The following is a 27,554-nucleotide window of genomic DNA, read 5'->3' as shown; positions in this document are numbered from 1 at the left end:
CAACTCGGCGCGACAAACAGGACAAACGGCCATTTCTGTACACCTTTAAGATTATCGAACTCGAATCTAAAAACTTTTTTTGTGATGTTTTTTATTTTTATTTTTATTTTTTTAGATTGTATAATTACTTTAATTTTTTCACAGTAACTGTGAGGGGGTAAAAAAACAACAACAACAACAACAGAAAGGAATCATTAAAAATCAAAACAATAACAAAAACGACATTTTTAAATGAATGAAACATTTCCTGTCTACGTGACGTTTCGCAGCCCCCGCCCGATTTAAAGTCCCGCCCCCTCCTCCTCCTGCTACTGCTGTGTGGGCTCCTCTGATTGGCTGGCCGCGTCCTCCTCTCTCCTCTGATTGGCTGCTCGCGGCCTCCTCTCTCCTCTGATTGGTCCATAGCTCCGTGTTGGTGGAAGCACCGGCCGGCGGTGTCCTCCTCCTCCTCCTGCCGCTCCACCGCTGCTGCTGCTCGGTCAGTCCCAGCTCGGTTCCCCTGTGCTACGGTTCCTCTCCTCTCCTCGTCGCTGTTTGTGTTTGTGGACAAAAATAAGGTAGGAGCTGAAAACACGGAATAATAAAACTGTAATAAAACTACGGAGCGAAGCAGCGGTGACGTACCCGGAAGTGACAGTAATATCAGCTTTATATCTAACTGCACATCTCCCTGTTTGTTTCTTATGCGCTGGGTTTTATTTTTAACACAATCTGAGCAGAAAACAGGCGAATATTAGCTACACACAGTGAAGCTGTGTTTTATTTCTTCATGCAAATATGGTTTAACTTAATGTCAAGCTCGTACAGTTTATTTAAAATGAAGGGATCAAGGGCCGCAGCTCCTTCCTGCTTTTATGGTTGTCTGTTATTCAATGGCATATCTGTATGTAGCAGCAGCTGAGCAGCAGTAGTAGTAGTAGAATAACTGTTGCATTGCATTGCATTACATTCCTCATGGTGAGTGCCAGTCTCCTCCCCATCATACGATACGATGATGTGCCTGGTCTGCAGACTTATGTAACTTCTGTGAACATCATGTCATTTTCTCTCCTTCAAAAAAAAAAAATCTACAAGTTGTGAAATGATCACAGCCCAGGCATTGTGCAACTCCACCCATCATCAGCTGAACGTCGATGCAAACGTTGTAAAAACGCCCCATCTTGGTCTTTGAAAGCAGCATTTTAAGTGACTGCTGCTGCAGTAGTTGGTCAGGGTTCGGTTTGTTTTTAGAGACTCAGTCTGAGGAGGATTATGAATTAATGCTGAGTCACTACTGTGTGTGTTTTTCAATGAGTTCATTCATGGTGGAAGCTGAAGTGTTGTGCACAGAGGAGCTCTTCTCTGCAACTGATCTGACACTTATTGTCCTGCAGCCATCGACTGTGTGTTTTGTCTGTGAAATAAAGAAATGAATTTAAAGCTGCAGCTCAGTGTCCCTGGTCTGACCCACCACATCTGGACAGGTACACTACCGGTTGTTGTTACTATTGTGATCCAGATGTGGAAGAAGCAGTATTTGATAATCGTGCTGCAAATGGGCCAGAACCGAACTGAACCGCGCCGGAGGAAAACACACATGTGCCTCATCTGTGGAAGATATTTTAGTATGAAAAAGAACAGCAGTGTGTGTGTGCATTGGCTTTGGTTTGCTTTGCTGCTGGTTGATTAAGTATAGTTAATCGATTATCAATCAGCTGATCACTGCAGCTGTCCTCTGTGTTGTTTATTTGTAAGAAGAGTCACAACTAACTAATACATTTTTATTATGATTATAATGAAGATTCTTTATTAAAATCACTCAGCAGTTTACTATATAGCAGGGAAAAAAGAGGAAATTAACCTGCAGCTCCTCTCAATTGTTTCTAATTTGATGCCAAATATTTTTGGGTTCCAGTTTCTCCAGTTTCTCCAGACTGAGCTGCTGTTGTTCTGAGTTTTTATCTCATTGAATCTCTTGTGGGTTTTTTTGGATGTTTGTGGGAGAGCACGAGGCGTTTAAAGACCTGCCACAGGCTGCAGGAAAGAAAATGTGACTTTTTTTCCCCCCTTCCCACCGTCTGTCTGATGTTTCATAAACAGAATCAGAAATCTCAGTCACAGCTCAACTTGATGCTAAATGTTTCATCAGAATGAAAGACATTGATTCAGTTTATGATCTTTTTGTCTCTCACTTCTGATTTATTTCACGTATTTCACTCATTTATTGTGTGTCTATCCTGTGTCCTCCACCCACCAGGCTCAAGATGTCTCAGAAGATCAAGGCCGGCTCCGTGGTGGAGATGCAGGGAGATGAAATGACTCGTGTCATCTGGGAGCTCATTAAGGAGAAGCTCATCTTTCCCTACCTGGAGCTCGACCTGCACAGGTGAGCACGACGACAACGACGACTTATGCACGCTCCTTTTGAAATGTGCAGGACATAAACGCACACACCTGAAGGCTAAAAGCAAACACAGTTGTAGTGAATATCTGATAGTGAGAGTGTGTCCTGCAGGTTACTGGTTGTTTTACTGGTTCACCTGGTTTAACGTTGTGTTTGCTGATGAGAACATGTGATAGACAGGAGGTGAAGAGCTGTCAGGGTTTTATTGTGGAAATGAGCAGAGTCCAGATCTGAAGGTGTCGACATCTCACCTGCAGGTAAAGCTGCAGCTACAGGTACAGGTACAGGTGTGTGGCTGTGCAGTGTCATCATGCACCTTTCATTATCCACCATCTGGGTTTTTTTATATCAATTGATCAATTGTTCAGTTTAAAAAGTCAAAAAAATTATGACAAAGACATAAAACTGCAGAAAACTGGCTTTTCTTATAGTTTTCTTTTGACTTTTTTGCTTAAAAATGAAAAATTAAACTTAATTAGTCCATAAAACTAGATGCAGATAACAGTTTAATTATGTTATTGCTCTCAAAGAGCTTGGTAATAGTTAATTTTGATTATCAGCTTCTGAGAGGAAACGTTTTAATTCAGCTGCAGCAGACAATTAAAATCGTTAATCTTTTTTTCATTTTCAATTAATTCATTTCTCTAAAATGTCACAGTTTTGTCCAAAGACTTTTATATTTTACTGTGGATTCTCAGACTGGAGAAGCTGAGATCAGAATCAATCAGTGACTTAAATGATGAATTGATTATCAGACCAGTTCTCTATTATCACTGCAGCTCACTCACTCATCTAACATCCATGTAATCAAACTGTTTCTCCATCGTAGCTCGCACACACACACGTTCAAACATCAGTTATTTATTGATCGATAATTTGAGGATCATTTATGGTCCTCCTCCTCCTCCTCCTCTTCTTATCTCGACTCAACAAACAGTTAAACAACTCTCCGACACGTCTGATGAATATTTAACAGTATTTTTTTAATTTTTGTTTTTATCATTTCATGCATCACATCGTAAAAAGTGAATGATTGATCTATGCAGACTTTGATGACACACGGTGTAGATAATTACACAACAACAGTTTCTCAACAGGCTGCAGCAAAATCAAACACTAATCCACCGACGTCTGCAGAGAACAGAGAAGAAATAATAATAACGTCCAAACTTTTTGAAATGTAATCGTAGGTTTACACACTCTTAGAGCTTAAAGGCTAAGCTGCATCATGAGTGTGTGTGTGTGTATTTCTTGAAAGGCAGGTTTTCTAAAAATGCATGAATCAGTGAAACAGAGGAGGAGGAATCAGAGCGGCCTGGACAGACTGGTTTCTCTGTCTTCTGTGTGTGTTTGTGTGTCTGTGTGTGTCTGTGTGTGTTTATAGAGTGTGTATCCAGTTGCCGATCAGTTGTCCAGCGTTGTCCCATTGTTGTGTGTCTTGGTGGTGTTGGTTGTCTTTGCTCTTTTTTTTTCGGGGGAAGGGAGAGGTCGGGTCTGAAAGTGGGTAAAAGGTCGTAGCTGCTTCGAACTAGGCCAACGGGTGCATGAGACCACACACACACAGACACACACACACACACACACACACACACACACACAGACACACAACAGTGTTTTAAGGTGGTGATAAGCAGATGGAGGTGAAGTCTCTGGTCTGAGTTGAAGCTGAACCAGTGGAGCCACTTCCTCCTCTCTCTGTCTCTCTGTCTCTCTGTCTCTCTGTTTTGTTGGACGGCCGCCCGTCGTTACACAACTCACTCCTTGTTCCCTTTGTTGTGTTGCTGCTGAGAGGAAGAGGAGGAGGAGGAGGAAGAAGAGGTTTCAGCTCTAAAGGGAACTGGGCCATGAGGTTAATGTCTGTTCTGGATTCAAACCCAGTCTGAGGTCACGGAGGGAAGATAATTAGTGAATAAAACCCCCAGAGGTGTTTCTCTATATAAGCTCTGTCTCTCTCAATTCAATTCAATTCAATTCAAATTCTCTTTATTGGCATGAATGCTATGAGAACTATGTTGCCAAAGCATCAAGACTCAATGAAACAAAACAATAAACTTCAGAGTTACAAAAAACTACAAAGTATATATAGAATAAAAAAAACTTGGATAAATAATAATCATAATCTCTCTCAATTCAATTCAAATTCGCTTTATTGGCATGAATGTTACGAGAATTATTAGGGCTGGGATGATATGCTTTTCTCCCGATTTGATTCTTCTACGATTTTTTGGATGGCGGTTCGATTTAAATTGCGATTCTACGATATTGCCGATTCTCTCGATTTTTAGTCTTTAGCATTTTTAACATTTATCTGCACACAAACACTATAGGAGCCTATAAATTAACATACTCCATTATAAAGTGAACTTAAACCGTTTTCAAAACCTGGACTCTCTGTATGTAAAAAAACAAACAAATGCGAACAAATGCACATTGCACAAAAAAAAATTATAATAATTTAAAAAAAAAAGGGTTTTGAAAAGAAAAATCGATTTAAAAATCGTCAAAAACGATATCGCGATATTTATGTGAATCGATTTTTTTCTCCCACCCCTAACAATTATGTTGCCAAAGCATCAAGAATCAATGAAACAAAACAAATAACTCACAGAATCAAATATATACAAATAAAATAAAAAAATAAAAAGAAGTATATACCGGTATACATTTATACTGTTTACCCTATGCATATGTGTGTGCTCTCTCTCTCTTATACATTGGAATATACACAGATTGGGTGTCATTAGGTAGTTGCAAGTTGTTATATATATAATGAAAAATATATATACACATAGTTCATATTAAATGATGATAATAATAATGATAAATTAAAACAACTATATTATATCATAGCATCCATGTGTTTCTCTAGTCTCATAGCAGAGTGTTACTGTAGTTACATATTGTGCAGCTATAACTTTATAAATGATGGATCTTCTCCCAGACAAACTTTTAACAGTTCATCACATTTCTGTTTCTCCTGAAGAGCAACAGTGTTTACAGACTCTTCTTTCTCTGGGCTTCTATTCTCTCTCTCTATCTCTCTGTCTGTTTACTCTCCTCGTTCCTCTGCTGCTCAGATCACAGACGTCTCTATGTCGTCACACACACACACACACACACACACACACAAGTGATGGGTTGTAAACTGTCATCTGTCTGTGTGTATTTAATCTGTTCCTGTCAGATAAACTAAATAAATAGATCACTGTGATTTGAAAGTAGAAGATTTGGCAGATTAGATTCTACTTTATTTCATATTTGATAGAAATTAGGAAAAGTTCTAACAACATTTTACTGGGGTGAAGTTATTTATTATGGGTTGTTAACATTAATGTATCCTGAGGGGAATACATTTAATATTTCATTTTGTTCTGTGAAAATAAAACCTTTTTTTTCTTTATGCCTTTTTTGTGGCAAATTTCCTCCCTATTATTATACTTATTAAAATGATTGTTTTATTACCGTATTCACTTTTCTGTTTTAGCAAAACAGAAAGCATTAGAAAAATACATAACATTTAATCCAAATAAATAAATAACTACACTGGCTTCCCTTTCAGAGCAGGTCTGTTTGTATTTTCACTGAATCTTAAAGGGATAGTTCGACATTTTGGCAAATTGGCCCCATTGCCATAATCCCTATAGTCATAGCAGTAGGTTCGTTACCTTTAATTGTCGGTGCAAGCTATTTTTAGAACGGCGGAGCAGAGCCGTGAGCTGCTCAGAGCTACGCTACAGAGGCTCATGGGATTTCTTGTTTCTCGTTTCCCTCATCAAACTCATCAAATACACAATCCAACAACTCCACAACGCTCTGGTGGACAAGTTGTGACCTGCACATTCACCACGCTATGAGATAATAACACAACGTTACCACACAGAGTTGTTTTAGAGGTAAATACAAAGTCTGCTTGATGAAAAACTGTCCCTGAAGGCAACGCGCATCAGTGGTTTTGCATGAATTTCCCTCTAAAACAACTCTGTGTGGTAACGTTGTGTTATTATCTCATAGCGTGGTGAATGTGCAGGTCACAACTTGTCCACCAGAGCGTTGTGGAGTTGTTGGATTGTGTGTTTGATGAGGGAAACCAAGAAATCCCATTATGAGCCTCCGTAGCGTAGCTCTGAGCAGCTCACGGCTCTGCTCCGCCGTTCTAAAAATAGCTTGCACCGACAATTAAAGGTAACAAACCTACTGCTGTGACTATAGGGATTATTATGGCAATGGGGCCAATTTGCCAAAATGTTGAACTATCCCTTTAATAATGGTTCCTCTCTGTGTGCTGCAGCTACGACCTGGGCATGGAGAGCCGAGACGCCACGGACGACCGTGTGACGGTGGAGGCGGCGGAGGCGGTGCGGCGCTACAACGTGGGCATCAAGTGCGCCACCATCACGCCGGACGAGAACCGCGTGGAGGAGTTCAAGCTGAAGCAGATGTGGCGCTCGCCCAACGGGACCATACGCAACATCCTGGGAGGAACCGTGTTCAGAGAGGCCATCATCTGCAAGAACATCCCGCGCCTGGTGCCCGGATGGATCAAACCCATCATCATCGGCAGACACGCCCACGGAGACCAGGTAGCTCTCCTCTGATTGGCCGACTGTTCTCTGAGCGGTCCAATTAAAAAGAAAAAAATAGAGCAGAAAACAGTCAGAGAAACCAAATCCGCTGTTAAAATGTCTAATGTTCCTCTTCTGTGTTTTATTTTGAAGGTTTGATCCATGAGAAGTGTAGTTTTCAATCTCCTCTCTCAGCTTCTCTCTGGAGCTCTAGTAACAACAGGTCGCTATCAGCCAATCAGAAGAGAGAAGGAAGATCTGAGCCTCTCTTCTGATTGGCTGACTGTTTTCTAAAGTGATCCAATAAAAATAGAGCAGATTTCAGAATAAAACACTCAGAGAAACCAAATCCTGCAACAAAGTGTTGGATGGTGGGTCCAGGTGGTGAGGGGGCGGGGCTTTGTTGTGACATCACAAAGTGACAGGAAGTCCTGACGGCTGGTTTTAAGGCTCAGTTTCTGAATACAGGCTGTGTGCATTTCTCTGTGGACTGAGGCTTTGATACTTTCACAGTATTAATATAGAACCTAGAGCTGCTTTATAATCACACTACACATGGACATCTACCTTTATACTGTATGGAGCTTTAATACAAACATCTACCTTTATACTGTATGGAGCTTTAACACAAACATCTACCTTTATACTGTATGGAGCTTTAATACAAACATCTACCTTTATACTGTATGGAGCTTTAACACAAACATCTACCTTTATACTGTATGGAGCTTTAACACAAACATCTACCTTTCCATAACTTCATATCTGAGCTCAGCGAGGAGCAGAGACTGCATCAATAATTATGTTCCCTCGGCTGCACTTTGGACCACAATGCATTGCAGCAGTTCAGGTTGTGGAGCTGGAGGCTTTTTCTGCCAAAGTCAACACACACACACAGATCCATGTGAAGGTTCAGGAGGAAGCTGCAGCTTACATAACATCCACAGGTGTCACAGGTGTCTTCATCTGACCTTTGACCTCTTGTATTAACCCTTTGTCTCCCTCTATCTCTCTCTGTCACAGTACAAGGCCACAGACTTCGTGGTGCCGGGGCCGGGGAAGCTGGAGATGATCTACACACCCACCAAAGGAGAGACCATGAAATTTGTCGTCCATAACTTTGAGGGTAAGAGGAGAACAGGGATTCAAACATGTGACACAACATCACACACACATACACACACACGTCAGCTATCGTCCTGTGGCGGTGTAATGTGTGTGTGTGAGTCAATATGAACAAGCCGAACTCTGACAAACGTTAACGAGCTGGTTTTCCTCTGTGTTCGTATAGTGAACAGCAGAGCGTCAGATAGGTGTTATCAGCCGTGTTGTAACTCTCCTCGCCTGCTCCGCTGTTATCACTGAAACCAAACACTCAGCTGATTGTAAAGGTTGAGTAAGAACCAGAAACTGAGATTTTTTTATTTTCTGTTTCCCTGAATTAGAAACTAGTGAAAAGTTCTCTTGATGTTTCTTCCCTATAGTCATAGCAGTAGGTTCGTTACCTTTATTTGTCGGTGCAAGCTGTTTTTAGAACGGCGGAGCAGAGCCGTGAGCTGCTCAGAGCTACGCTACGGAGGCTCATGGGATTTCTGGGTTTCCCTCATCAAACTCATCAAATACACAATCCAACAACTCCACAACGCTCTGGTGGACAAGTTGTGACCTGCACATTCACCACGCTATGAGATAATAACACAACGTTACCACACAGAGTTGTTTTAGAGGGAAATACAGAGACTGTTGATGAACAACTGTCCCTGAAGGCAACGCGGCATCAGCGGTTTTACATGTATTTCCCTCTAAAACAACTCTGTGTGGTAACGTTGTGTTATTATCTCATAGCGTGGTGAATGTGCAGGTCACAACTTGTCCACCAGAGCGTTGTGGAGTTGTTGGATTGTGTATTTGATGAGTTTGATGAGGGAAACCAAGAAATCCCATAATGAGCCTCCGTAGCGTAGCTCTGAGCAGCTCACGGCTCTGCTCCGCTGTTCTAAAAACACCTTGCACCGACAATTAAAGGTAACGAACCTACTGCTATGACTATAGGGATTATGGCAATGGGCCAATTTGCCAAAATGTTGAACTATCCCTTTAATTCTGAAAAGTTCTGACAGGAAGTTCCAGTGGTTCTTTTTGCATTATTTGACAGGTTGTGGTCATGGTTACTGTATTTGTCTCCCGATACAGAGAGTTATTGCCTCAACATCACAGTCCAAAAAAATAAAATAAACACACAACAGACTCAATAGATTACACATTAAATAAAACACATGCAAACCATGACAAACCTCTGAAATGACACAAATATAATGTGTGACATGTTAAATAACAATGTTAGGTCAGTAAGGCAAATATATGAAATTATGTCCTGATGTTTTATCATGGATTAGAAATAAAATAAAACCTGAAGAGTGTGTGTGTGTCCAAAGTAATAAACACACACAAAGGGTTTTGTGTAGCTCAGTGTGTGTGGATGCTAATTAGTGTGTGTGTGTGTGCGCAGGCAGCGGGGGCGTGGCCTTGGGGATGTACAACACAGACAAGTCGATCAGAGACTTCGCCCACAGCTCCTTCCAGATGGCTCTGACTAAAGCCTGGCCGCTGTACCTCAGCACCAAGAACACCATCCTGAAGAAGTACGACGGACGCTTCAAGGACATCTTCCAGGAGATCTACGAGAAGTGAGGACACACACACACACACACACACACTTACACAAAAAAAAATCTCCTAGAAAAGCTTGAGTTGTCCTGGGAACTCACAGAACTTAAAGGGATAGTAGCATTTTTTTAAAGTGTGGTTGTATGATCTACAAATAGCCCCTAACCAACTGCTGATCGGCGGGCGCTAACCCTGGGCGGAGGGATACGTGAGTTGGTTAGGTCCAAATAAAAACTGTGTTTTTCCTGCACTTTGAGGGGCTGGAAAAAATTATATTATAGCGAACAATGGAACTGTGTATTTTTTTTCAGGTAAAACCTCTTTTAGGCCGTGAAAATAGGCCGTTTCTTTGGGTCCATTCACAACAATGTATGTTGTAAATCTCTGGGCAGGGCTATTATGGGCTGGCGTTGCTAACGGGAGGAGTGCAGAGAGTCTTCTACTGCAATTAAAGTACTTCGGGGCTATTTGTAGATCATACAACCTCACTTTAAAAAAAAATGCTACTATCCCTTTAAGATTTATTTTCCAAAGAAGAGCGAGAAAACTAGAGATTTTAGTCGTTTCCAGTGTTGGACCACCAGCATGAGGGTTTTCTCTTCCTCTGCTGAGAGACAGATGGAGGAGCAGCAGAGAGCTGTAGTGGCCGTGGTTTAAAGACAAAAACGACGTGAATTTGTCATACACTACTCACAGAAAGTTAGGGATATTTGACAAGAATATCCCTTTAAAAAGTTCCTGCTACAGTGATATTCTATCATGAAAGTCTTTTAAGTAGAAGGATGCAATGGTACTTTCTTTATCTCAAACAAAAGCTAACAACAGTGGTGGCTATAGCACAACAAAAACCTCAATGTCTCAATAACAATTTGATCAATTTGATCAAAGTGTCGTCTTGGTCTCATGATGTCACCATGGTAACATGGTGGAGAGGACTGTCTACAAACTGTCACTGAACCAGAACATTTAGTGTTTCCATGACAACTGAACCACTAAATCAGACGGTTAGTCAGCTTGTTAGAGAACAGCATGTTATTCAATAAGGACTGAAACATTGAACAACTGGACATGTGCATTCAAAAGTTTAGAGAAGGTTAAATGAAGTTCACCTGTAAAAGGTTATAGTGCATTTATGGTGCATTCTGAAATTTAATCCAAAAGCCAAACATCCCTAACTTTTTGTGAGTAGAGTAATTTTTAAGCCAGTCAGAGATTATTTCATAGATAAGTTAAAGTACAACTGTTGAAAAGAAGACTTCTCCAAAGCATGAATGGGACAGAGGATGTGTTCGAGTTTGGTGTGATAACTGAAAATGATTTCGAGTGGTAACCTTGTAACGTGTGTTGTTGTCCGTCCCTCAGGGAATACCGCGCTAAGTTTGAGGACAAAGGAATCTGGTACGAGCACCGACTGATCGACGACATGGTGGCTCAGGCCATGAAGTCCGAGGGCGGCTTCATCTGGGCCTGCAAGAACTACGACGGGGACGTGCAGTCCGACTCCGTGGCTCAAGGTTCAGACACGTTGACAGAGCTCAGAGTTTTATAACGAAGCTCAGGATCAGAGAGGTTCCTGGTCTCTAATGTGTGTGTGTGTGTGTGTGTGTGTGTGTGTGTCCAGGCTACGGCTCCCTGGGCATGATGACGTCCGTCCTCATCTGTCCTGATGGACGCACCGTGGAGTCGGAGGCGGCCCACGGCACCGTGACGCGACACTACAGGCAGCACCAGCAGGGCAAAGAGACGTCCACCAACCCCATAGGTAGGACACACCTGGAGGATCAGCAGGCCACTTAAAGGACTATTCCGGGGGGCAAATCCAACTCGGGGCTGTATTTTCCTAACATTTTAGGTCTAAAAGAAGGAATCAGAAGATTTTTTTTTTTTTTTAATTATTTATTTATTCCACTTTGGTTCAGAGAATTCAAAATCACATTATCAACATGAGCACATACATAAAGCAGTTAGAAAAATACGTATTTTAATCTAGTGATGTACAATTCATATTCTCAAAATGCGATATAAGAGGTTGCCAGTGTTCATAGAATTTATCGGTGGATCCCCGAAGTGTAAATTTGACCTTCTCTAGCTTCAAAAATGTCATCAGGTCTTTAAGCCAGGAATCTTTTGAAGGGGGTAAAGGGTCTTTCCACTGTAAAAGATTTTCAGTTTAATTGCTCCTGTTTTGCGGTAGTTGTGTCTGTCCCCGCATCGCCACGGCAACGATGAATGAATGGGAGCGGAATGAAGTTCTGCTGTTTAGGCTGTTTCCATCCCTCAAAGCCACAGACAGCGTCAGATGGAGACTCAAACATGCACCCAGAAGTTTATTTACTTCAAGCAAGTCAAGAGTGCACTGCAAAAACTCAAAATCTTACCAAGAATATTTGTCTTATTTCTAGTCAAAATGTCATTTCTAGTCAAAACAAATCTCATTATACTCAAAATAAGACTCATCACATTTAAAAAGTAGCTTGTTTTTATACACTTTTTACTTCTTTCAAGCATATTTTCATTTGAAATAAGTAGGAAAATTTGATAGTAAGATTTTCTTTTTTATTTACAAGAATTATTACAAAAAACTCCCTTTCACTGGCAGAATTTTCTACTTATTTCAAGTGAAAATTTGTTTGAAAAAAGTGAAAATGATCTAAAAAGAAGTTCATTTTTAGGTGATGAGTCTTATTTTAAGTGGAAAGAGATTAGTTTTGACTAGAAATGAGACATTTTGACAAGAAATAAGACAAATATTCTTGGATAGTGGGATAGTTTTTGCAGTGTTGATATTCCTGTGTTTATGACACAAACGGGAGCTTCCGACTGCACCTGAACACACCGAGCGTCAACTTGGGTCTCGACTCCGCCAGACTTTGAATTAGATCTAGTTTTACAAACATGTCGGCTTGATTGAAGTAAATAAACTTCTGGGTGCATGTTTGAGTCGCCATCTGACGCTGTCTGTGGCTTTGAGGGATGGAAACAGCCTAAGCAGCAGAACTTCAATCCGCTCCCATTCATCGTTGCCGTGGCGATGCGGGGACAGAGACACAACTAGCGCAAAACAGGAGCAATTAAACTGAAAATCTTCAGATTCCTTCTTTTAGACCTAAAATGTTACAGCCCCGAGTGGAATTTGCCCAGAATTGTCCTTTAAAACTCCTGAACCTGCAGCTGACACTGTGTGTGTGTGTGTGTGTGTGTGTGTGTGTGTGTGTGTGTGTGTGTGTGTGTGTGTGTGTGTGTGTGTGTGTGTGTGTGTGTGTGTGTGTGTGTGTGTGTGTGTGTGTGTGTGTGTGTGTGCAGCCTCCATCTTTGCGTGGTCGCGGGGTCTCCTCCACCGGGCGAAGCTGGACAGCAACACGGAGCTGAGAGTTTTCTCCGAGGCTCTGGAGGCCGTCTGCATCGAGACCATCGAGGCCGGCTTCATGACCAAGGACCTGGCCATCTGCATCAAGGGTTTACCCAGGTCAGTGAACGCACCACGCCGCTCGCATCACATCACATCGCATCACATCACATCACATCACATCACATCACATCACATCACATCACATCACATCACATCACATCCTGTCTGTTTGTTCCTCAGCTACAGAAGCTTTTTACTGCTCATGAAGGATTTCAACCAGGTTTTATCAGTCCCTCCAGAAAGACACGATTATGGGATCGCATAATTCAACGCATCATCAGCCAAAGTCTGCACAAGACGCCGCACTTTCGCCGCATAAATCGCAGATTTTCGTGCAAAATGCGCAAAATATGCAGGACTTGCATGATTTCTTAATCCCTGCATTTTCATTGCAAAAAAATTCACACATATCTTCGCAGAAAGTTGAAAAATGTTGCATTTACTTCACAAAAGAGCAGCCATTTTCCTCCTGTTGCCTTGGGAACGTTATGAAGTGAAGTCATCACTTTTTTGTTTCCAGTTGGTTAAATCATAAGTTTCAAAAACCTTACAGTTGTAAGTATATTAGTAGTAGGCTATGTAAATTTACGCTACAGTAAGAGATTGCACTTTGCATTTGAAGCACTTATTTTAACAGAGGATGTCTGTTTTGTATCGCTACCTCTGTAAAACAGGAAGCACACATTTCATTTTATTGTTTAATTTATAAATTTTTACAGACGTTGTAGCAAATTCTTTTTGTAACGCTACGGAACTTGTTTGACTGGTCTGAAATAACAATAACAAGATGAGAATTTAATTATTCCCAGCACTTTCTGTGATGAAGCAGCCTATGCTTGCTCATCATATGAAGTCATTAGAAATGGTAGTAGCCTGGTGAGAACAGAGTGTTGGGGAATCACTTCATCAAACCACAGTTTTTTTTCAAGTTCCTGCAATTTCATCACATAAATATCCCCCATATTCCATCGCATTTTTTAAGAAAACGTGCCACATAATCAAGGATTTTTGCCCGCAACAATCACAAAAAACTGTTTTATTTATATAAACCAAAGCATAGAGATAATAATTAAAAAAAAATGTTTTGCACAATAACTCAATAATGGGAGGAAAGTTCTCAGTTTGCACGAAGTTTGAGTTCACGGCTGCAGACTGGAGAGAAAAAATAATACGGCGGAGTATTAGGGCCACATTGACGAATAAAAAAATCACAAACTTCGAGAAAAAAGTCATAACATTACGAGAATAAAGTAAATTTATGACTTTATTCTCTAAGTCTGTATTTTTTTGTTGTTTTTTTCTCATTGTGGCCCTAATACTCCATCGTTCCCTAATACTCTGTCGTATTATTACTGTTAATAATAATTTACACACACTAGTTAATAAACCCAACAGGAGATTAATGACCAAGAAATTGGCAACTGGTGAGAAATGTTGTATAAATATGTATAAATATATTATATCTGTAATAACATGTACAATATGATCTATAGTTTTATATTTATATATGAAAACTTACTACGATCTCTCCCGTCTCCTCTGTGTTGTCTGTGCAGCGTGACTCGGGCCGACTACCTGAACACCTTCGAGTTCCTGGACAAGCTGGGGGAGAACCTGAAGCTGAAGCTGTCCAACCAGCCCAAGCTGTGAGGAGGACACACAAACAAACACAAACAAACAAACACAAACACACAATTCAGAATACATACATACACTCACACAGTCGCACACCCGAGACGTCTATGAACAGAACTCCAGGAGGTCCGGTCCGATCTGTGGAGACACTCGTGGACAAAACACCAAAAACACCAAAACTCACCACGTCGAGCTGCCGGCTCTTTGTTTACCCTCATTGCACGGTGTGTGTGTGCGTGTGCATGTGTGTGTGCGTGTGTGTGTGTGTGTGTGTGGTCAGTAGACCGTCAGACCGTCACTGCCTTATCCGTTGTGATCGTCTCCTTTTCGTCTTTGTCGTTGTGTTTTAATACCTCAGACATGTCGTAGTAGTGGCAGGTTAACACACACTCACACACACACAGAGCATTAATTAACCTGTAGATCACCATGGCAACACAGGCCAACAGGACATTATTATTTTACTGTTATAGCGTCAGGAAACACAAACAACACATAATAATAATAATAATAATATATTTTAATCAAGACAGAAAGATAAATCATTCACGGCTGCAACACTTTTTAGATTTTGTATTAACTTGACCACAGTCACAGTTGGTAAAGAAAGTGTATTTATTTGTCCTTCGTGTGTGTGCGTGTGTGCGTGTGTGCGTGCGTGTGTGTGAGAGAGTGTGTGTCCAGTCTGTCGTCCACATCACGTCCTGCCAAACTCATCTCCATCAGGCTCTCTGTCTGTTCTGCTGTCTGTGATCGACACTACCTTCATTCCTCTGTGACTCTGAATAAACGAGTTTTTGAAGAAACGAGTTGTTGTTGGGGTTTTTTTTTATCCTCTCTGAGCAGAACTGGACTCTGTGAGGCGTTCAGGTACAATCAGTGCACTGATGCAGACATTATAATGTAGTTACTACTACTCCCTTGTAGTGACAGGGGGTCACCACTAGATGTCACTCCTTGGTCAGTTTGGGATCAGATAGATTGATGAATGGATCAATAGATTGATAGATAAATCAATAGATAGATACGTAAATGGATCGATCGATAGACAGATTAAGCAAAATAACACTATAGAAAGCATAAAGAGGAAAATACAACAATATGTATGTGCTTTTTACAGGTAAATGTGTAATAATAAATAAAAAAAATTAAGTAGGATGAATGTAAACAAAACTGTAAAAAATATATATATATATCCCATATTTTATATATCCCACAATGGTAAATTAAGGTGTTACAGCAGCATATGAATAAAAACAAAGAATACTTTAATAACTGACAGACATTCACATACATGACAGGACGGTCGGTTTCGACCCGGTTATAACGATAAGAACAATAATGAGAGTTAAAACTGAAATCATAAGTGCAAAACCAACCTTTTCATAGATAAGGAGCCTAACAATATAACCTAGAGATGAGAAACAAATGGGATGATAAATAATGGTTTTTAGTGTGTTTTACAGCTGATTTAAGACTCAGGTCGAAACTGACCCTAACACCATAGATGGAAGCAGAAAGCGGACGAGAGGAAGGTTAAAGACTCCACTGAACCCATGTGATGTCTGTTAAAATACTGAAACTTGCATTATCAAAGTGTGCAGATACTGTACTTTCCCTTTTTTTTTCTACACTTGTTTTTGTTAGTCCTGACCTGTTACCCACAGAATAAATTATCTTCATCATAATCCTTTCTTTTTCTTTTTACATTTTGACATTACAAAGTGCTGGCTTCTATGACGAGGACAGCAAAGTAAGAATTTCATTGTCAGGGAAACTCACCTTTCCACTGTGCAAATGACAATAAACACTTTGAACTGAATTGAACTTTGAATTACATTTTCTTTTTCTTATGACATTTTGACATAACATGTTACAACGGTAGGTAGTAGGCTATACGCTGCAGTCTAGCTCTAGTCCATACAGATTACGTGTGTGTCTACACGTGTCTATATTTGTCCGTCGTGAGTGAACAACATTCTCGTCTTGTAGCCTGACATGTCACAAAGTCACAAAGTGGTCCAATCGACAGAGAGCAAAAGTCCAGTAGAATAGTGACCTCCTCCTGCCAGTGCCTCCTCCCCTCCTCCTCTCTCCTCTCCTCTCTGCTCCTCCAGCAGGAGGCGCTGCAGCACCAGCTCTGCCTCCTCCTGGTCTCTGCTCCTGGTGCTTCAGTGACCTCAGTCAGTCCTGATCTGATCTCAGTCCAGGTCTGAGGACTCTCTAGTCTGTCCCGGTCCAGATGGATCCTCATCAGCGCTACAGAGACCAGGTGACCCCCAGGAGAGACCCCCACCTGTCAGGAGGAGCAGCAGGACGAAGAGGAAGAGGAAGAGGAGGAGGAGCAGGAGCAGGAGCAGGAGCAGGAGGAGAGACAGGGGAGCAGAACTCCCCCAGGATCGATGCACCTGACGGAGGAGGAGGAAACCCACCTGCGGCTGCCACGGACCGACGGCCTCAGTAGTAAGAGACGACACGAGTCCCAGTTTGTAAAGAAAAGGCTCATTCTGCTTTTTAATGATGTTCGTCGTATGTTATTTTACAAGTTTTATTGTTATCTTGTGTGTTTACAGTGAGTCGTCGTCGTTGTTTCCTTTCACTTTCGTTTCTCCGAAGTAGAGACAGGAACGGTGCCTTCACTGGCAGTCCGTAAATCCCAGCACTGTCGCGTTTCTTACAACGTTTTTAACACAAAATGACAAAAAAAAAAAAAAAAAAAAAGAGAGAGAGAGAGTAAGAAATATTAAACAAACACATATTGGTTCAACTGTTGTTTTTAAAATCAAAATAAACAACCATATCATCATATGGCTGATAAAATATAGGCTACATTACAATGAATAATATTACTACTGACTCCAAAACTGGGCTGTGTTGTTTTCCAGCTCTATATTAATAAATAGTATTCACTTTAAAGTAAATTGTGGACTTCAGTTTTAATTCTTAACACTGATTGATTCTCATTTGATTATAATCAATAGCCACGAATCGAATGGTTAACTTTTGTCCCACGTCCCTTGAACGCAGCATCATATTTATAGTGGTTATATGAGCAGATGCTGCTAAAACTTTACTTGACATTAATACAAGTTGTTGTGCAATGATTCTCTACACTGGACTATTTAATTCACTGACCCTCCTCCACGTGCTTTTATTTACACTGCACATAAATATACAACACACACTATTTATCATTTATATTGTTACTGTTGTGTATCTAATTTTTTTATTTTCTAGTAAGTTAATTTTTTGTTTCAGTTTCAGTAGGCTACTGTTAGTTTCTGAGCCACCAAACATAACTTTATAGTTCAGTAGTACAAATCAACTACACACAGTATTAAAAATGTAAAAATCACAAATACATAACAAGAAGAGTTTGTGTCTCCGTTATAACTTCTTTTATTTAACATGTTAAATGAATAAAACTATTGTGGTGCTGATGTCCAAATTATAATTTTAATTTATTTATCAAACGTCTTAAAATGAGAACATTCGTCCTTCAAAGAGACAGAACTTTATTGTAATTTCTAGGTCACGACAACATGAAGCTCAGATGGTGCAGATGGATAATCTGACTTTTTCAGCCTTAAATTTACATACAGACCTCAAATGCAGCAGTTTCATTTGTGAAAACCTAAACTCTAGATTATTATTACACTAAAAAACAATCACAACAGAATTAGGAGTATCACAGTGAATTATTGATGTTTGTGTCCTTGTCTCAGTTTAGGAAGTTTCACCATGATCCCACCCAACGAATCTCGAAGGAGTGAGATGAGAAGAGGTACAGTACGCTGACTTCTTTTTAATGTATTATTTTCATCCTCATACATGTTTTGAATTTCTTTTCTGAGGAATAAAGTTGTTGTTTTTGTTCCAGTGGCTCAGAGAGAAGAGGAGGAGCTTCAGAGGTGGAGAGACGCAAACAGAGTTTCATCTGTTCATGAGAATCCAGAGCGACTGGGTAACAACATCCAACATCTCAGCCTCAAACATATCCAACTTTATTATGAACTTTTTTCTTCTTTTTTAGGGGGGTTAGGGTTAGGGTTAGGGTTAGGGGTTTTCATTTTGAAACATTACATTTATATAGGTAGATATAGACATATACGTATATACAGCCATCACACTGCAGTTTAACCCTCCTGTTGTCCTCCTGGGTCAAGGAAGGAAATTAAGGAAGGACAAAGGGAAAGATGGAAGGAAAGAAGGAAGATAAGATAGAAGGAGGGAGGGAACAGATTGGGTTAATTGGGTCAAAAAGGAAGGAAGAAGTAAGGACAAAGGGAAGGAAGGAAGGAAGAAAGGAAGGAAGGGAATAAGGATTGTGGAAAGAAGGAAGGGGAAAAGGAAGGAAAGAAAGATGGAGGGAGGGAACAAATTCGTTCAAGGAAGGAAGAAAAAGGAAGGAAGAAGGGAAAGAAGGGAGGGAACAGATCAGGTCAATTGGATCAAAAGAGGAAGAAAGTAAGGACAAAGGGAAGGGAGGAAGGAATGGAGGAAGGGAATAAGGATTGTGGAAAAAGGGAAGGAAAGAAAGATGGAGGGATGGAGCAGATTCGTTCAAGGAAGGAAGAAGGGAAAAAGGAAGAAAAGAAAGATGGAGGGAGGGAACAGATCAGGTCAATTGGATCAAAAGAGGAAGGAAGTAAGGGCAAAGGGGAGAAAGGAAGGAAGGAAAGAAGGAAGGGAATAAGGATTGTGGAAAGAAGGAAGGGAACAGATTGGGTCAATGGGCTCTATGCACAGCTCCACCACTTCCTTAATTTAAGGCAGGTCCTTTATTTCCTGTCTTACATTATTGGACAAACTGATTAATCCAGGTGTGCCTGAGTTGTCACAATGGTCAGACACACCTGGATTAATCAGTTTGTCCAATAATGTAAGACATGAAATGAAGGACCTGCCTTTAATTCAGGAAGTGGTGGAGCTGTGCATAGAGCCCATTCGACCCAGAAGGACAACAGGAGGGTTAAAAACAAGTCTCCACTCTTTTAATCCTTCTTCTCCTCCTGCAGAAGTTTACACTCCACTCTGTATAAAGTCATGAGATAGTTTCCTATTTTTGTTTTATTAACATTAATATTATGTTATTGTGATTTCAAACTGATGTGATTTGGTGCAATCTGTCTTTTAAGGTGGAAACGTCTCGATGGAAGAAGTCAGACAGAGGCAGCAAACCGACCTGCGCTGCTCCAAACTACAGAAGAAGGTAAAGGTCTCTTTAAACCACAGGCAGCCTTAAACAGATTTGAGTTAAAGGGATAGTTCACCAAAAATTCAAATTTCACTCATTATCTACTCACCCTCATGTGGACTAAGAGCTGTGAGAAGTTTCAGAGTCCTCCGTGGCTTCTCTGAGTTACAGGGGGGTCTCCGTGCAGCAGTATTTGTCCATATAATGGTTGTGAATGGATACCACTTTTCTTCGTCCAAAAAGACACACCAAAAAACATCCAAATACCTCCATCATACTGCTCGTCTGTAATGTCCCTCTTGTATTGAAGCCCCAACATGAGAAATTGTTCAACCGAGACACTGGGAGCTTCCGCTACAAACAAGCTTAAAACATAGACTTATTTAATTTTTTTCGGAACAATTTCTCATGTCGGGGCTTCAATACAAGACGGACATATTTGGATGTTTTTTCTCACAGCTCTTAGTTGACATGAGGGTGAGTAGATAATGAGTGAAATTTGAATTTTGGGTGAACTATCCCTTTAAACATGTTTCCCATCATGATTTGTTGTTTGCAGCTGAAGCAGGAGGAGCTGGAGAAGAAGAGGAGGCAGGAGGAGGAGGAGGAGCAGCAGAGGATGAAGGCCGAGCAGAGGCAGAAGGTGAGAGCCAGATTAAAACAACAAGAATATGGACTTTGGCATTTGGCAAAAAAAAAGAAAAATAGAGTAAAATAATGTGTTTTTTAATCATAAAACTGTCCTTAAATCGCTCAGCACTCCTTCCACTTGTATTTTAATTATATCTGAGGACACAGCTCTCAGATCTTCCATTAAAGTCCCGTATATACTGCAGGGAGTTCCTCTGCAATGAGGTGATAATTGACCGGTTTGGCGCCTCCTCTAATCCGCTTCTATTTCAGTCGAAGAAGTGATTTCCTGTAGATCCGCAGAGGCCAGAGCTCCTCGGCAGGAATGCAGCGAGGTGGACGGAGCTCACAGGGTTTCACCACTTATTACTCAGCTCAGAGCCTCACGGGGCCTGTGGCTGCAATGCATTATGGTCCATGATGAGTTCAAGAGAAAACCTCCGAAACTCATCAAACTGTGGCTGCAGAAACGTACGAGTGAGGAACAGGTCAGAGTACGGACGTGGTCGTGTCTTCTACACTGCAAAAACTCAAAATCTTACCAAGAATATTTGTCTTATTTCTAGTCAAAATGTCAAAACAAATCTCATTATACTTAAAATAAGACTCATCAAATAAAAAGTAGCTTGTTTTTAGACACTTTTTGCTTCTTTCAAGCATATTTTCACTTGAAATAAGTAGAAAAATCTAATAGTGGAGCAAAGAACGTGCTTTCACTGGCAGATTTTTCTACTTATTTCAAGTGAAAATTTGTTTGAAACAAGTGAAAATGATCTAAAAACAAGTTCATTTTTAGGTGGTGAGTCTTATTTTAAGTGAAAAGCGTTTAGTTTTGACTAGAAATTAGACATTTTGACAAGAAATAAGTCAAATATTCTTGGAAAGATTTTGAGTTTTTGCAGTGCAGAGCTCTACAATGGAGACTGAACTTTTCTCCAGGTTCTTTGAGGACGTTTCACTTCTGGTCCTAAACGTAACGTTTCTTCAGCTGCAGCCGGTCGGCGTTTGGACGAGAGGTGAAACAAACATCTTCAGGAGAGTTCAGTCTCCTTCATGAAGCCTCGAAGAGACAGAACACGGTGGATCTGATGTGATGTATGAAGTTTGATTCATTCATCGACCGAACAAGCGATTCAAATGCCCCAAAAAAGTCTAAAAATCTTGAATGAAAAGGAGCCGAAAGAAGAATAGTCTTATATAATCTGCCTCTCTTTATTTCATAAATCATTACCTAACAAAGCAAAAGCTGCAGGTCAACAGTCAATCCTAAATCTCTGTTAGTTTCCAGGTTAAAGGTCATTTCACACTAAAATGTCATAACAAATCAGAACAAAACTTATATATTTTCTCAACAAACTGGGTCTAATTGTTTTTTTAAAATATAATATGAATAGGTAATAAAGTTCAGTTTTTGCTGACACTCTCATAAACACAGAGGAGCTGTGGACAGAATATTAGAAACACTTCCTCTGATTATAATGATGTCGAGTCAGACAGTTTGTTCCAGCAACAATAGACTGCACACTTTATTTTGAAATACAGAATTTACCCACTAGAGAAAAATGTGAAATAAGTTAATTGGCCATTTCTCCATATTTTGGTTCTAAGTGAAATAAACTGAAGTATTTTCACAATCTCTTGTACCACAGTGGTTTTTGTTTATTCTCATCACTTTCTACATTGTGGATTCAAACTGAAGGCATCAAAACTATAAATGAACACATATGAAATTATGTTGTCAACAAAAAAAATGTCAAACAAAGCAGAATATGTTTTATAGCCTACAGTATATTTTAGATTTTTCAAAGTAGAAGCGAGCATTTTCTTTGATGACAGCTTTTTGCAGACTTTTAATTCTGTCCTCAGCTTCATGAGGTCGAACGGTTTTTGTTTTCCAACAGTGTTGAAGGAGGTGACAGAGCTGCTGAGCTCTTTGTGACTGTTTTACCTTTTAGCATCTCACTGGGTTTAGGTCAGGTGACAGATAACACTTTGGTTTTAATTAACATTTTCGTGTTTACAACATAACTCCATATGCATTCCTTTATAGTTTTGATGTCTTCAGTTTGAATCTACAATGTAGAAAGTCATAAAAATAAAGAAAGACCACTGAATGACAAGGTCTGTCCAAACTTTTGACTGCTAGTGTAATTTAATCAACACTTTAATGACAGGACATCAAGTGTATTACACTGCAAAAACTCAAAATCTTTTCAAGAATATTTGTCTTATTTCTTGTCAAAATGTCTCAATTCTAGTCTAAACTCATCTCTTTCCACTTTAAATAAGACTCATCACCTAAAAATTAACTTGTTTTTAGATCATTTTCACTTGTTTCAAACTAATTTTCATTTGAAATAAGTAGAAAAATCTGCCAGTGAAAGCAAGTTTTTTTGTGCTCGTAATAAGAAAGAAAAACTTGCTCCACTATCAGATTTTTCTACTTATTTCAAATGAAAATAGACCTGAAATAAGTAAAAAGTGTCTAAAAACAAGCTACTTTTTCTGTATAACTATGTATGTAGATGTATAAATGTACACATTTTAGGTATAATGAGATTTGTTTTGACTAGAAATAAGACAAATATTCTTGGTAAGACATTTGAGGTTTTGCAGTATATCAGATCTCCTGCATTAGACTGCACAGGTGTTCCTAATAAAGTGACCACTGCTGCAGAGAAAACACATTAAATTTCAAGTATATGTTGAAACTGTATATGCAGCTCCACGTCCGTCCTCTAGATGTCAGTAGAGACAAACCTCCACCTGAGGCTGCAGCAGTAAATCCACTGGTACCATCATCATCAGACTGACACCTGATTAATGTTCTGGTCGGTTCTCAGACATGTTCTCTCCTCCACGTCTGTCTGGACCTCGACTCGTGGTGTAATGGAGTTTAATGGATATTAATGGACTTTAATGTGAAGTGGAGGAAGTGATTAATGTGATTATTGTTGATTATTAGTAATACTGACGAGCTGTGGAACCAGAGGAAACAATCTGTAATCCAGTAAAAAAAAATCAACATGTAAACCACGAGGCTCAGACGTAATGTCATCAGCCACTGACAGGAACTATTCAGATAAAAACCGGGAGGAGGAGGATTATTACTGAGAGTTCAGACCACATCAGCCCTATAATGAGACATAACAGACTGATAACAATATCATCTCAAACTAAAAGTGAAAATAAAAGGTGTTGTTGCTGTTGTTCCTGGTAATTTCCCGACTTGTTCCTCAGTATTTCATCGTTGTTGTTGTAAAAACTCATCAAGAAATTTGACAGTAACACTTTACATAACTACTCAGTATTACTAAATACTTAATTTGTCCTTTATAAAGCATTTTATGGATTAATATGTTTCATAAACACAGAAACAAATGCGTAAATCTGGATTAATAATCATGCAGTGACATATTTATCAGATGTCAGTGGTTCATTAGTGGATGAACAAACTGTTTAGAAGCTGCTCTGATACAGACGATGATTCAGACATGAATAGATGTCTGATTATAGATGAGATTATTAAAGATTCATACATCACAGACTAATACTTATCAATGTATTAAAGGGATAGTTCACCCAAAATTGAAATTCATGAACTCGTTATCTACTCCCCCTCATGTCGACTAAGGGCTGTGAGAAGTTTCAGAGTCCTCCGTGGCTTCTCTGAGTTACAGGGGGTCTCGGCGTAGCAGTGCATGTCCATATAACGGTTGCAAATGGATACCAACTGTCTTCGTAACAAAAAGACACACCAAAAAACATCCAAATACCTCCATGCTGCTCGTATGTAATGTGCGTCTTGTATTGAAGCCCTGAAATGTGAAATTGTCTCGAAAAAAATTAAATAAGTCTATATTTCAAGCTTGTTTTGTAGCAGAAGCTTCTCGAAGCTCCTCTTCCTGGTTCCTTTACATACGAGCAGCATGGAGGTATTTGGATGTTTTTTGGTGTGTCTTTTTGTTACGAAGACAGTTGGTATCCATTTGCAACCGTTATATGGACATGCACTGCTACGCCGAGACCCCCTGTAACTCAGAGAAGCCACGGAGGACTAAAATTTCAATTTTGGGTGAAATATCCCTTTAAGAATGATTCATAAATTATGCATTACGTATTTAATAATGTTTAATAGTGTGGTTATTATAAGATCACTTCCTCAGCTCAAACTTTTGCTCATGTCATCGTGACTCATCAATAACTGTAATTACAGTGTCAAGGCAGGTTTATTTGTATAGCCTATTTTTAGTGTACAGTACAGTTTGTCTCAAAGGGCTTCACACAGCATCATAACAAAATCCTCTGACCTCTGACCCTCACATCCACTGACGGAAAAACTCCCAAGAAAAAACAGGAGAAAGCTCAGGGTGAGAGACAGAGGAGGGATCACTCACCCAGGACGGACAGACGGGACATAGATGTTGTTACAGACAAGAAAACAGTTTAGCTCATGTTATGTTATGTTATGCTATGCTATGCTATGCTATGCTATGCTATGCTATGATGTTATGTTATGTTATGTTATGCTATGTTATGTCATGCTATGCTATGTTATGCTATGCTATGCTATGTTATGCTATGTTATGTTATGTTATGTTATGCTATGTTATGTCATGTTATGTCATGTTATGCTATGTTATGTCATGCTATGCTATGCTATGTTATGCTATGCTATGTTATGCTATGCTATGCTATGCTATGCTATGTTATGTTATATTATGTTATGTTATGCTATGTTATGTCATGTTATGCTATGTTATGTCATGCTATGCTATGCTATGCTATGCTATGTTATGCTATGCTATGCTATGCTATGCTATGTTATGTTATATTATGTTATGTTATGCTATGTTATGTCATGTTATGCTATGTTATGTCATGCTATGCTATGCTATGTTATGCTATGCTATGTTATGTCATGCTATGTTATGTTATGTTATGTTATATTATGTTATGCTATGTTATGTTATGCTATACTATGTTATGTTATGCTATGCTATGTTATGTATGTTATGCTATGCTCTGCTGTTATGTTATGTTATGCTATGCTATCCTATGTTATGCTATGCTATGCTATGCTATGTTCGTCACTGGTAACTGCAGCATCGTTACAGTCAGTGATCAGCAGTGTTGGGCACATTACTTTAAAAAAGTAATTAGTTATAGTCACTAGTTACCTTCCCCAAAAAGTAACTGAGTTAGTATTGAGTTACTACATTATAAAAGTAACTAATTACCAGGAAAAGTAACTATTGTGTTCCTTTTTTTTTTTTTATAAAATGCTCAAATATGTCAAATTACTATTAATTAATTATTAGACTCGCCCCCATAACCTCCTAACCAATGGTTAGTTCCAGATAAACAGCTTTTTTCCAACTAGTTAATGGACTGAAACAAATGTGTAGGCTATATAACGTACACTTTAACGGGTGTATTATTATTTTGTGACGGGACTTCTTGAGCCAAGTAACGGCGCCTTTTATGTCAGTAACGGTAACGATGTTATAACGAGGGAAACAGTAACTTTTTTGATTATTCGTTACTGAAAAAAAGTAGTGCCGTTTGTAACGCAGCTATTGTATAACGCCGTTATTCCCATCAGTAGTGAACATCAGTGACATAAATCGTGTGTGGTGTGTGTTTGTGTGTTTGCCCTGTGACTGACTGAGTGTGCTGCTCCGCAGGCCGAGCGTCTGGAGGAGAGGAGGCAGCAGGAGGAGCAGAGGAGGAGGGAGCAGCTGCAGCAGGATCACCTCAGGTCAGAACTGGATCGGGTTCACCTGGGTCTCATCATCACAACACAACACAACAGTATCATATTGTGTTGTGTTGTGTTGTGTTGTGTTTTTGTTCTCTCTTTACTCCATGTTGTTATAGATGTAGCATCAGGTGACAGGATCTAACAAAGGCAGCGCCGAACGTCTGACCCTCGGCTGACCTGTGATTATCACAGTCGAGTTTTTTATCAGGACTCGTCTCCTGTTCGCAGAAAAAAGGAAGAACAGAGCGGAGTGGGAGTAAACATAAATACAGGTGACATGAGCTTCACCTCTGGTTCACCTTTCATTGAAATGACTCAGCAGCTGGAAGGCCTGTTTTTTCTCAGCGTGTGGAGAGAGAAGGTTTTTTTTTTCCAGAGGAGATGTTAATGAGCAGGATGTTAACTCTGCATGACAGAGACTGAATAAACAATATTAAGAGAGATTAAGAGATAGCAGCGAGCTACATGCTAATGTCAGGAGGTGCAGAGTGTCTCAAACATGTTGAGCAGGAAACGTTAACAAGATACTAGTTTAACCACATTCACCACTGTAATTAAGAGCGGCAGCATATTAGCATCTGCTAATTAGGTCATTGCCGGTAGTTCTGCACATATTTGTTCATATTAAAGCTCCATACAGTATAAAGGTAGATGTTTGTGTTAAAGCTCCATACAGTATAAAGGTAGATGTTTGTGTTAAAGCTCCATACAGTATAAAGGTAGATGTTTGTGTTAAAGCTCCATACGGTATAAAGGTAGATGTTTGTATTAAAGCTCCATACAGTATAAAGGTAGATGTTTGTGTTAAAGCTCCATACAGTATAAAGGTAGATGTCCATGTGTAGTGTGATTATAAAGCAGCTCTAGGTTCTATATTAATACTGTGAAAGTATCAAAGCTTCAGTCCACAGAGAAATGCACACAGCCTGTATTCAGAAACTGAGCCTTAAAACCAGCCGTCAGGACTTCCTGTCACTTTGTGATGTCACAACTAAGCCCCGCCCCCTCACCACCTGGACCCAAACATCCAACAACTTTGCAGGATTTGGTTTCTCTGAGTGTTTTATTCTGAAATCTGCTCTATTTTTTTAATTGGACCACTTTAGAAAACAGTCAGCCAATCAGAGGAGAGCCTCAGAGCCTCCTCCTCCTTCTCTCTTCTGATTGGCTGACACCGACCTGTTGTTACTAGAGCTCCAGAGAGAAGCTGAGAGAGGAGATTGAAAACTACACTTCTCATGGATCAAACCTTCAAAATAAAACACAGAAGAGGAACATTAGACATTTTAACAGAGGTTAGGACACAG

The 27,554-nt window shown here is 39.8% G+C and overlaps 2 protein-coding genes across 3 annotated transcripts in view; both read left to right on the top strand.

Moving 5' to 3' along the window:
• Positions 1-412: 412 nt before the first annotated feature.
• idh1 (isocitrate dehydrogenase (NADP(+)) 1) lies at positions 413-15,462 on the top strand. The gene is made up of 9 exons (XM_083997057.1): positions 413-557; positions 2,237-2,365; positions 6,672-6,963; positions 7,969-8,071; positions 9,455-9,632; positions 10,975-11,126; positions 11,234-11,374; positions 12,916-13,078; positions 14,578-15,462. Exons 2-9 carry the CDS (start codon positions 2,244-2,246, stop codon positions 14,669-14,671), a joined length of 1,245 nt encoding a protein of 414 aa, XP_083853183.1. The 5' UTR covers positions 413-557; positions 2,237-2,243; the 3' UTR covers positions 14,672-15,462.
• A 1,311-nt stretch (positions 15,463-16,773) lies between these two features.
• The window catches only part of epsti1 (epithelial stromal interaction 1), a 28,376-nt gene continuing 17,595 nt past the window's right edge, over positions 16,774-27,554 (top strand). The window contains exons 1-7 of one of the 2 annotated variants that reach the window (XM_083997059.1): positions 16,774-16,954; positions 16,985-17,119; positions 18,382-18,440; positions 18,537-18,620; positions 19,795-19,868; positions 20,413-20,496; positions 26,171-26,244. In XM_083997059.1, the coding sequence (XP_083853185.1) occupies positions 16,899-16,954; positions 16,985-17,119; positions 18,382-18,440; positions 18,537-18,620; positions 19,795-19,868; positions 20,413-20,496; positions 26,171-26,244 (566 nt within the window). In that variant the 5' untranslated portion in view covers positions 16,774-16,898. Of the gene's footprint in view, positions 17,120-18,381; positions 18,441-18,536; positions 18,621-19,794; positions 19,869-20,412; positions 20,497-26,170; positions 26,245-27,554 lie in introns of both variants that reach the window. The other variant, XM_083997058.1, reaches the window with a different exon arrangement.

This window comes from Trachurus trachurus (assembly GCF_905171665.1).
Source record: "Trachurus trachurus genome assembly, chromosome: 21".
Lineage (NCBI taxonomy): Eukaryota > Metazoa > Chordata > Actinopteri > Carangiformes > Carangidae > Trachurus > Trachurus trachurus.
This window is presented reverse-complemented; position numbering and strand designations above follow the sequence as displayed.

Bases quoted from the DNA above. Each gene is read 5' to 3' on its own strand.
- idh1 (XM_083997057.1), top strand. From the start codon at position 2,244: ATGTCTCAGAAGATCAAGGCCGGCTCCGTGGTGGAGATGCAGGGAGAT. The intron at 6,964-7,968 runs GTAGCTCTCCTC...TCTCTGTCACAG, and splicing joins GACACGCCCACGGAGACCAG to TACAAGGCCACAGACTTCGT. The intron at 13,079-14,577 runs GTCAGTGAACGC...TTGTCTGTGCAG, and splicing joins TGCATCAAGGGTTTACCCAG to CGTGACTCGGGCCGACTACC.